General features: G+C 35.2%; 1 protein-coding gene across 4 annotated transcripts in view; it reads left to right on the forward strand.

Moving 5' to 3' along the window:
• The window catches only part of EFR3A (EFR3 homolog A), a 91,173-nt gene that overhangs the window by 35,566 nt on the left and 43,453 nt on the right, over positions 1 to 12,154 (forward strand). For all 4 annotated transcript variants that reach the window (XM_060115964.1, XM_060115967.1, XM_060115965.1 and 1 more), the window contains 3 exons: positions 1,007 to 1,157; positions 6,030 to 6,151; positions 11,016 to 11,165. In XM_060115964.1, coding sequence (XP_059971947.1) covers positions 1,007 to 1,157; positions 6,030 to 6,151; positions 11,016 to 11,165 — 423 coding nt within the window. The remainder of the gene's footprint in view (positions 1 to 1,006; positions 1,158 to 6,029; positions 6,152 to 11,015; positions 11,166 to 12,154) is intronic.

Raw genomic sequence — 12,154 nt, forward strand, 5'->3', positions numbered from 1 at the left:
TCCATTAATTTTTAAGACTTCCCTAATGGAAATAGTAGAAATTGATTCCCTTAGTCTGTCAGCACAGTACTGTAATTTAAAAATCAGTCTCAAAATTGAAAACTATCAGAAATTCTGTTAGCAAACTGATTTTTATCACAGCTCCAGTTTTACCTACCAGAGGAGCAATAAAAGAGAGCTATGTTAGGCTTAAGGTTCAGAATATGTAAGCATGCTGATTTGACCTGTGCTAGCTATACATCTACCTATAAATAAAGGTCTACCATCTTAATCCATTCTCTGTGCTTGAACAGCAATAACTTTGTAATTTGGTTTATAAATACTTTTCCATATTGTCATTTTATGATACTAGTTTCTTAGAGTATTCCTTTCTCCAAGTGCTATACTGGCTTTCTCTACTTCTGCATTGTTACCATTTAGAGCATTTGATACAAATGTGAGTCTTGATACAAATAGTTTTTATAGTTGACTGTTCAAGCAAAGTTATCTGAAGTCTGAATTTTAATTTTTAGTACAAGCTTTAAAATCTGATGAATTATATGGTAAAATATATGATACCTTTCCTTATAATATTGCTGATACTGTTCTATATACTCATATTTACAAATACAAATAGATTGTGTTATAAATTTAGGCACATTTCTTATAATAACTTTTGGGTTGGATGCAAAGAAATGTGGTTAAAAGCCTGGAAAATGGAGAATATTTGTGTTTACAAAAAAATTCACATGAAGGTAATGTTGAAGAGGCTCTGGAAGAGTTTTTGGTGAGCAGGAGAAAATGGGGTAGTACAGTATAGTTTCTGTATACTTCCACATGAGGATTATTTTATAATCTCAAGATCATTGGTGTTGTGTAAAGATTAGGATCTCACTTAGAAGCTGCTAAATTTGCCTTTCTGTGTTCTGTGCATTTAAACAAACTTATTTTAATTATCCCTGTGAAAGTGATTAGGAGAATTAAGAGAGCTAGAGATGTGTTGACATTATTTTTCTCTTATATTTAGGTATGTTTTAATTGCTATGGAGGCGTTGGACCAACTTCTTATGGCCTGCCATTCTCAAAGCATCAAGCCATTTGTAGAAAGCTTTCTTCATATGGTAGCAAAGCTGCTGGAATCAGGGGAACCAAAGCTTCAAGTTCTTGGAACAAATTCTGTGAGTAAAACTATTCTCTAATTTTAAGTTTAATTAGCATAACTTGGATTATCTCTTCTTAGAGTGTCTATCTGGTAGAAGCAGATGCTCTGGTCAGGGCATTTGGACAACCAGTACAGTGGTAGATGATTAGAACATTTTGTCTCTAGCTTTTATTGTTGCTGCTTGTGAAATCTGGGATGTTAACCAATCATAAGGAACAACAGGAACTCAGTTGGCCATAAATGGAGGTTTTTCTTTTCCCCCCAGGCCTTCTGACACTACTTCTGAACTATTTCTGCTAACGACATTCATTTTCTTTTATCTGGAACCATAGTTTGTTAAACATGTGTGGGGTTGGGGAAGGCATATCTAATAAAGAAAAGAAAATACAGTGATAACCTTCCTCCTCTTGTCTTTAGTTTCATTGTATAACCTTCAGTCTTTCAGTTCCAACTTCATCTCTGAGGAAGCTTTCAGGCATTCAACCAATCTATATGTTCCCATCCAGATTTTTATCAACAAATAACAGAGTCATATACTACCTGCTATTGTTTATAGATAACTGTTTTGTGGTTAGAAAGTGTAGGGGGTGACTGACAGCATGGATTCTAGGGTTCGACTGCCTTTCTTTGAATTATGCCTATGCCACTTTCTAGCTGTGTATCTTGGGCAAGTTATTTAACCTCTCCTCGCCTTAGTTTTTCATCTGTGAAATGAGGATAATAATAGTACCGATCTTGGTACTCTTGTTGTGTGATATGAGTTAATATAAATAAAGTTCTTAGAGCAGTGTTTGGCACTGTCAGTTATTGTTGGTAGTAATATAATGTTTTTCTTTTTTTGAAGCAAGAGTATGTAAATAAAATCCTCATTAAAAAGCCCTTAATATGATTTTGTCCATTTGTTTCAGAGGGAAAATATTGGCTATTTCCAAGTGCAGTTAGGTGGTGTGACAGGCTCCATTTCTGGCAACATAGCCACTTGTGCTTCTCCTATTTCCTTTACATTTAGGTGAGGAAAGTTTAGGGGAAATTTTTTTTTAATTTTATTGAAGTATAGTTGATTTACAATGTTGTGTTAATTTCTGCTGTACAGCAAAGGACTGAGTTATAGATACATATATATATGTTCTTTTTCATATTCTTTTCCATTACAGTTTATCACAGGATATTGAATATAGTTCCCTGTAGGAACTTGTTGGATATATACAGTAGGACCTTGTTGTTTATCCATCCTATATATTAGGGGAAGAGTTTTAATGGCTGTGGGGGAAGGAGTTTCAGTGTATATCTCCAGACGTTTCTTTACTTGAAGCCAGCAATGCCATTAGAATTCCTTTAATGACTCATTTGGGAAAAAGACAAAATTCTCCAGTTACCTACTTTGATTTGAATGAATGAATTATATTAAATGAAATGCTGTATTATCTTGACCAACATTATTTATATAGTATTCCCTGGAAGTCTGATTTTAATTTCTTAGTGGTGCTAAGTTGTCAAACATTGAAAATTGAATATTAAAAAAATATTGTCGAATATGACTGGTACTGATTTAGTACTTTTGTATTTATTAGTGGTCTTTGTACATTTTATTTTAATTTGTTGACATTTGCCGCTTTGTGCTGATGCTGACTCAGTATAACAGTACATGATTTATTCAGGTTCTCCTTTGTTTTAGAAATTGTGCTAGGTACTTTTTATTTTTACCCTTTTTTAAAATTGTGAACTATTTCAATTACAGAAAAGTATAGAGAATAATATAGCATACCCGCATAAACACAGATTCAGGCAAGAAAAATGTTAAGTAGTTAATATATCAATAAATGATAATACATAATAATTATTGTTATACATAATAATACATAATAGTAATAAATGTTAACACTCTGCAACATTGGTTCATGTTTTTTAAAAGAAATAATATAGTATACGCTAGATACTTCATATACATTATGTCATTTAGGGGCTTCCCTGGTGGCGCGGTGGTTGGGAGTCCACCTGCCGATGCAGGGGACACGGGTTCGTGGGAGGATCCCACATGCCGCGGAGCAGCTGGGCCAGTGAGCCATGGCTGCTGAGCCTGCGCGTCCGGAGCCTGTGCTCTGCAGCGGGAGAGGCCACAGCAGTGAGAGGCCCACGTACCGCAAAAAAAAAAAAAAAAATATGTCATTTAATTCTCACAAAAACCCTTCAAGCTTAGAAGTATTATTCCCATTTTACAGGTGAGGAATTGAAGCTAAATAACATGTCCAAAGACATAGTGAAATAATAGTGTTATATAACAGGGATTCAGTGCTAGGCCTTTCCTACTCCAGAGCTTGTGTTGTATAAATACACTGTCATTTTTGTGGATTAAAATCTAGGAAAAGCAGAGGTTACTTTCCTTTTTTTCTTCCTCTTGTATTCAATTGATCCATCTCACTTTTCTGAAGCCTATTGCTAATCTTAACCTTTTCTTTAACTATTGTTGACAGTTGTCCATAGGGCCCAGTCATTTAAACCGTTCACTACACTAAAGCAGTGATTCTCAACCAGGGACAGTTCTCCCCCCTCCCTAACCCTCACTGGACATTTGGCAGTGTCTGGAAGACGTTTTGAATTTTTCACACCTGGGGCTGGGGGCGTGCTAGTGCTATCCAGGATGCTGGGCATGCTGCTAAACACGCTATACGTAACGCACAGGACAGTCCCCACGACAAAGTGGATTGGGTCGAAAATTTAACAGTGCTTACTGTGAGAAACTACATCGAAGATCACATTGCTGCTGCCTTTTGTTGTACCTTTTAAAACATATCTAGCTCTTCACTTAAATTTTTTTTTTATTGGAGCATAGTTGCTCTACGATGTTGTGTTAGTTTCTGCTGTACGACGAAGTGAATCAGCTATATGTATACATATATCCCCTCCCTCTTGGACCTCCCTCCCACTCGCACACCTATCTGGGTCATCACAGAGCACCGAGCTGAGAGGGGGAGAAAGTAGCAAGGCCTTGTGCTAACTTTTGTTTGGTTCTCATTTGAACTTCTCAACAGCCCTGTAAGTTAAATATTCCATTTCACGGGTCACATATTTTGTTAGTAAATCCAGGATCCAAATCCAGAGCCATCTAACAGAATCCATTCCTAATCTCTGCACCATACTGTCTCATTTTTTTCCACTCCTACGTATGATAAGAAGTCTATAATGATAATACCTTTCTTTTTATTGATTTATCTTAGCACAGGGTATATAGGTTTAGAATTTGTTAGAGAGCTCCCAGAGTTACAGGAATTAGAGAGCTTTTCCATAAAATTGGGAAGGAAGATAATATTTTATGCATTCCCTGGAACATAGCCGCACATGTTTTATCCTGTTCTTTACGCCAAAGGGCAACAGGAGAGGCTTCTGTAAATGATCACTCAGATTGTACTTGAGTATTTGTGACTTTCAGTAAGTGAAAAGAGGATAAAGTTTCTCCTAAAAATTTTCTAGAACATTTAACATTTTAATGGCCAAATTTGAAAATTTCTGATTAATTTTTTTCTAATTTAATATGTGATTTTTGGTAGCAAGTTTGGAAAATGCAAGAAAATATGAAAGAGTAAACAAGTTAAAGATACCTGTAATTTCAGTATCCAGAAGTAGTCCTTTAATATTTTAATTTCTTTTTAAAATATATTTTAGAAAATGGGGAACATATTGTATATACACTTGTATGTGTTTTTATCATTTACATTTTTTGAGCGTTTCCTGGTATCATTCAAAGTTTCTTTTTATGAAAAATACAAATATTTGGCTTAATATTTTCTGAAACTCTTCATATGGTCAGTGTGTAGTATGGGAATCTTGAAAATTGAAATCAAACCCCTGAACTGTAATGCCAGTTTCACCATTTACTCACAGTGTCATTTTGGGCAAACGATTTAACTTCTGAATTTCAGTGTTCCTGTCTGTAAAATGGGGATAATGACACATTCTTTACAGGATTGTAAGAATGATTAAATAAGAACTCATGTGAAAACACCTAGTACAGAGTATGGTACAGAGTAGGTAATGAATGTCAGTTTCATCTCTATCAGGTGTGGTATTTGTGATCTTTTTCTAGATAATATGAATTATATGAAATTATAATTTAAAACAGATGACTTGGCTCTGGCTGAATTAATTTAAAATACTTTTCGTATCATAATTTTATTTTTTCAAATTTATTCTATGCTTACTTTAGTTTTATTTCCAGGACAGCTTTAGGCTATTTTAGAAGTAATAAATTACTCAATAAATGAGAAAGCAAATAAGAAAAAAAGAGTACATATTAAGGAATCATATGGCTAGGTCTGTGACTCATGTAGGATATTTAAAATTTCCTAAACATATGGATATCTCTCTTTTTTTAATCTTTAGAAAAGAGGTAGAATAAATTTTACCATCTCAGTATTTTTTCTTCTCTATTGAGTTGGTTTTCTTCAGTTTAGGGCCCTTTTTTCTTGTCCCGTCTCATTTGTATAAATATTATTCATTCATGTGTTATGTAACAACTGTCAAGATTTCCTACCGGAGATTTAAGAAATAAAATTCCCTGAAGGTTTGGGCCTGACTGAGCTTGTCATGGAAACACTGTCAGCATCCAGGAAATGCAGAAGGGCTTTAGAATGAGAGCTCTTGAGAGTGGGCTCACTGAAAAGAGACTGCATCACAAAGTTATATTTGATGTTTATAATGCTATATTCTTGATTTTGTAAAGTTCATTATCAAAAACTTCCTTTTGTATATATGTGGCATTTATGATATTTCATATTTCATTTGCTTTTTACTTGGTTATTTCTTGTCGATGTAACAAATAATGAATGAAAGTAAATGTGTTTGTTCCACACTGTCAAAAAGGTGATAATACATCTTATTGTTATTTTTTTAGTTTGTCAAATTTGCAAATATTGAAGAAGACACGCCGTCCTATCATAGACGTTATGACTTTTTTGTATCTCGCTTCAGTGCCATGTGTCACTCCTATGATAGTGATCCAGAAACACGAACAGAGTATGTATTGTTTTATGGTTCATAGTCTTGGAGTTATTTATTGATGAATATTGTATTTATATATTACATAATGATCACCCAAGGAGATGGGAAAATATATGCTTTATTCCTGAAGTACAACTTTTCATTGCTGTTAGAAGAACTGACTAAAGCAGCAAAATTGAGAGTGGTTTCCTAACTCAGTCAGAATAAAATGCAAAGTCTTTACTGTAACCCAGAATGCCCTTTAATGCTCACCATACCCCAGTGTTAGATCCTGTCATTTCTTCTTCCTTTCACTCTGATGTAGTACATGGGTCTCCTCGCTTGCTTGAATACATGAGGCACACTTCTCCCCAGGGCCTTTGGACTGAGTGGTCTCTCAGCCTTACCTCACTTTGTTCAGATTTCTGCCCAAATGTCACCTTATCTTGAGAATCCTCCCTCAGCCACCTTTTATTTATTAATATCAGCCCTCCCATCCCACTCCCAGTTAAGCTTTATCTTCTCAGATCTTGTTGTCTGTTTTCTCTCCTCTATGGAAGATGAACTCCAGGAGGGCAAGGGTTTCGTTTTGAGGACTGCTGTATCACTAGTACTTTGAACATTGCTGAGCACATTACCGGCTCTCAATAAGCACTTTTTGGATGAATACATACATAAATTGAATGAATGAATGACTGTATGTTATGGGATCATTGTCTGACTGAGGTTGTCATGACAACTGATTTGGGCATTTTTAAACATTTCTTCTAGATACATCCTAGTAATAATCTAGAATCAAATACTTATCTGCAAACACAGTTGATAGATTGACATGTATATGAAAGTTGAAAATTAAATTCAAAATGACCCTGGTAAATGTAGTTTGAGCTTTACCATAATACACCTAAAAAGAAAGGAACTAACCCAAATTCAGAGTGTTGTCATGAGCAGTCGATAGTCAAGATTGAGCATGTTTTGTGATTTTTACTTTTCTTTTAAAATAAAGGAATATACAGAAATGTAACTAATTAGCTTTAAGTATGCAAGCTACAGTGTTGCTTTACACAAACAAAAACAAGTGTAAAAGTTACTTAACTTGGAGAAAGAAAGCTGAGTGGTAGTTTAATAGTTTTCAGATATAAGATTTATTTCTGTCTGAGATGCTGTTAGTATAATTTTTCCTTGGTATACTATAGGCCATTTAGGATCCTGATGTTATTCCTTTATTACGAGTGTAAAGCCTTATAGAAAAGTAGAGATAACTATAACTATCTTATAATAATAAATTTCCTGTTTCTCCTAATCACTGCTAAAGTCTCTTTTTCTCCCTAAAGGATATTCAAAAAATGTTTTATAAAACTGTTCCCTGTTCTCAGAAGCTGGTATTAGCTTGTTAATGGGGCAAAAAGGTATAAAAATTAGCTAAATAAAATGGCAGGTTTTTTTCAAAGTTGTAACAATTTTGTTTTCTTTTAAAATACAGAAAATAATCCAGAACATGGGGGGTTGTTTTTGTTTGTTTAGTTTGTTCACGTAGGCATTTCCCGATTTTTGGTTAAGGTGGTGAATTTCACATATAAACCAATGTAGGTGAAAAGTGTTTATGATATTATAGTACCTATGAAAGGATGCATTTTAAAAATTCAAAAATTTTAATAGGTATCTGATTTTTAGATTTTAGCACCCCCTAGTGAAAAATCTTGTCTTTTGAACATGTAGTTTCATAACATTTTTCAACTTACAAAAAAGAAACTTGAAATTTTCTGTACACAAATGAAAGGTGGTACTTTGTCTTAATTCTTTACTATATAATATTTGATATTCCAAAATAACACTTCATTTGAATCACTGTGAAACAAATGAGAAAACTAAAATGCTTTAAGATACTTAGAGGGCTTGTTTTTTTTTTTCTGCTTTGTTTTTAGTAAAAGCCCTTTTGGTTTTCTTCAGGACTATTTATATTCCTTCTTAGGTTCTAACTTAGATAATTATTATAAATCCCTCTATTTTTAGCAATACACTGTCAAATAAAACTTAGGGGGCATGGCCAGTAGGAAATGGGGCTGATAACTGTTAAGATTTTCTTAAAATATTTGACTTGCAAATACTACCTTTGTAGTAACGTTAGGCTTGCCCACTTGTGATAGCTGCAGAAGAGATTTTCAAGACTTTCTTTTTGTTGTAGAAAGCAGCATGAATCAGACACAGCTTGTAAAAGGCAAGATTTGTCTCCTAGTTCACTTTCTCACCTGTTCAGTGTCATGTTACTGCCGTATCCCATGCTCCACCTGCTACTACTGAATGCCTGCATTACTTCCCGATGGGTTTCTAAGCAGTTTCACCCCCTTCCCCACATCTTCCATTCTCTAACCCTATTCGCAGCTTTTGGAAACAGTGCTGGGTAAGCTGAGTAAACTTCTAATGGTGACTATTTCAGGTAGTAACAAAAAGGGAGGGTAAATAACAATCAAATTTGGCCAGAATGAAGGTGTTTCGGGGCAGAGGGGCTACCGTGTTAGCTCTGCTCGTGAGATTGTTCTTCCCCAGATTTTATATACTGTTCTCTAGTTACTTTTCTTCTCATCCTTGAACTGATAGATTTTACTTTTAAAGAAGAATGAGGAAGAGCTTGAGGAAGTTGAGAGCTGTGAATCGGGAAGGGAGGATAGGGCAGCATTCTCTCACAGTATGGATAAATATGGATAAATTTTAAGTCCCATATGAACACAGTAATGTATATACATCAGGGCACACGGATGTGTATGTGTATATGTATACGGCTCAGGTTATCGGCACTCCATTTTGATAGTTCTCCTTCATCATACCTTTTAAGGAACCAGCCTCGTCTTCCATCTAAGTGGACTAAGGGAGGTGAGAGGTTCTCAGGGAGAAACAGTGAATGAAAAGTCTGCGGACGCATTAAGGGTGTTCAGGAACAGTGAAATCCTGTTCTCACTCAGCTGCTGAGACTTCTAGGCAAGAAATGGGAGAGAATCTGGTCCATGTTGGTTTGAATTATTATCATCCTCTTAGGAAAACCTAATTTTTTTTTCATTTTTTAAAACATTTTACTGAAGTATAGTTGATTTACAATGTTGTATTAATTTCTACCGTACAGCCAAGTGATTCAGTTATACATATACATACATTCTTTTTAATATTCCTTTCCATCATGGTTTATCACAGGATATTGAATATAGTTCCCTGTGCTATACAGTAGCACACTGTTTATCCATTCTATATATAATAGTTTGCATCTGTTAATCCCAAACTCCCAATCCATCCCTCCCCACCCAGCTTGGCAACCACAAGTCTGTTCTCTATTATCTGTGAGTCTGTTTCTGTTTTGTAGATAAGTTCATTTGTGTTGTATTTTAGATTCCACATATAAGTGATATCATATGGTATTTGTCTTTCTCTTTCTGACTTAGTTCACTTAGTATGATAATCTCTAGGTCCGTCCATGTTGCTGCAAATGCTATTATTTTATTCTTTTTTATGGCTGAGTACTAGTCCATGGTATGTATATACCACATCTTCTTTATCCATTCATCTGTCAATGGACATTTAGGCTGTTTCCATGTTTTGGCTATTGTAAATAGTGCTGCATTGAACATTAGGGTGCATATATCTTTTCAAATTATAGTCTTCTCCAGACACATGCCCAGAAGTGGGATTGCTGGATTATATGGAAGCTCTATTTTTAGTTTTTTGAGGAGCCCCTATACTGTTTTCCATAGTGGCTGTACCAATTTACATTCCCACCAACAGTGTAGGAGGGTTCTCTTTTCTCCACTCCCTCTCCACCATTTGTTATTTGTAGACTTTTTGATGATGCCCATTCTAACTGGTGTGAGGTGGTACCTCATTGTAGTTGTGATTTGCGTTTCTCTAATAATGAGTGATGTTGAGCATCTTTTCCTGTGCCTGTTGGCCATCTGTATGTCTTCTTTGGAGAAATGTCTATTTAGATCTTCTGCCTGTTTTTTGATTGGGTTGTTTTTTCATTATTGAGTTGTATGAGCTGTTCGAATATATTGGAAATTAAGCCCCTGTTAGTTGCATCATTTGCAGATATTTTCTCCCAGTCCGTAGGTTGTCTTTTTGTTTTGTTTATGGTTTCCTTTGCTGTGCAAAAGCTTATAAGTTTGATTAGGTCCCATTTGTTTATTTCTGGTTTTGTTTCTATTGCCTTGGGAGACTGACCTAAGAAAACATTGGTACAATTTATGTCAGAGAATGTAGGAGAACCTAATTCCTTTGATTAAATTATTTTTTATTGAAAACTGATACAGACAAAATATGTCTATATTTTACAGTCTTTTTTAACTTTAAATGCTGATTGTAAAAAGATGGTATTAAAAGTAAGCCTCGGGCTTCCCTGGTGGCACAGTGGTTAGGAATCTGCCTGCCAATGCAGGGGACACGGGTTCGAGCCCTGGTCCGGGAAGATCCCACATGCTGCGGAGCAACTAAGCCCGTGCACCACAAGTGCTGAGCCTGCGCTCTAGAGCCCGCAAGCCACAAGTACTGAGCCCGCACACCTAGGGCATGTGCTCCACAACAAGAGAAGCCACCTCAATGAGAAGCCCGCGCACCGCAATGAAGAGTAGCCCCCGCCCACCACAACTAAAGAAAGCCCGCATGTAGCAATGAAGACCCAACGCAGCCAAAAATAAATAAATAAATAAATATATTTTAAAAAAAGTAAGCCTCTTTTGGAACTGCCATATCTCTGTCCATCTTAGATTTTTGAGATTTTTATTTCTTAGACTTATTATATGTTATTTTTATTGTCTCAAGGTAACTATTTATTTGACATCCATTCTCTTAGCTAAGTAAGCAGACTTGTTTAAATAGCTTTTTTTCATGACTCAGTTTTTTTTCTTCTTTTTTATAGAATCCGAATTGCTGGAATCAGAGGTATTCAAGGTGTGGTTCGCAAAACAGTTAATGATGAACTTCAGGCTACCATTTGGGAACCCCAGCATATGGATAAAATTGTTCCATCCCTGCTGTTTAACATGCAAAAGATAGAAGAGGTTGACAGGTATTGAATAAAGATGTTAGGGCTGGGGCTGTGTTACTTTAATACGTGTGTATGTGTGCTCGCTTGCTAGGGTAAGAAGGTTTGTCTTTAGTATTATGTATATAGTAGTCTCGTAAACTTGAGCAAGTTTAAATATGTATCCTTTCTGAAAAAATATCAGCTTCAGTCGTCAAATTAGACTGAGCAGACAGATTTTGACTCAGACATTTAAGCTTTTATTTCTTTTAGAATAAATTTTCACTTTCTGCTTATTATTGGGCATCCACGTTGCTATTTGAATTAATACTACTTAAAGCTGCAAGTGTAAGAAATAGAGATTATAAACTGAACTTCTGTTAGAGATCCAGCATGCTTTTTCATCGGGAGTTAGTACTAATCAAAATAATAATAATAATAGTAGCTACTATTCACTGTATATATATTTTTCAACAGAAATACTAGACTATTTATATCTTATTTATTCTTCTAAGATATTTTGGCATGGAATATTGTTTTGGGGTGTATGCTGATTTCTTCCCCCCACCCACCCCAGTAACGTGTTGAACTTAGAATTCTGTACTTTATTCTCTTTTTTCAAATGCCATAAGCATTCTTTCCTCCCAAATTTCTGTTGCCTTACACAGAGGTACTGTGCAACCAAGTTTTAGAACCAGTATTCTCGTTTGGCTTATATGCCGATCTCCCTGATTCTTGCAGTTTAAAGAGGGAAATCCAAATCGAATTTAAAAGATATTTAATTCTGTAGTTCTAAAATTTTAACTTAATTTGTAATTTTGATGATTATGTGTGCAATATCAAAATAAAAGTGGTCTAGAAGTGAAAAGGTGAAACTGGTAACTCTGCAAGCACTTATATGTTTATCAAAATTTATGGCAATTACAGCAAGTATTTATGCTAGATTCCTTAGATGTGATTGTCTCCAGCTTTGGAAACCTAAAATGTGAAACGATATATTTTAACACCTTCTGTATTTTTCCTGTTCTTGGCAA

The sequence above is a fragment of the Mesoplodon densirostris genome, chromosome 13 (genome assembly GCF_025265405.1).
Source record: "Mesoplodon densirostris isolate mMesDen1 chromosome 13, mMesDen1 primary haplotype, whole genome shotgun sequence".
Classification (NCBI taxonomy): Eukaryota; Metazoa; Chordata; class Mammalia; order Artiodactyla; family Ziphiidae; genus Mesoplodon; species Mesoplodon densirostris.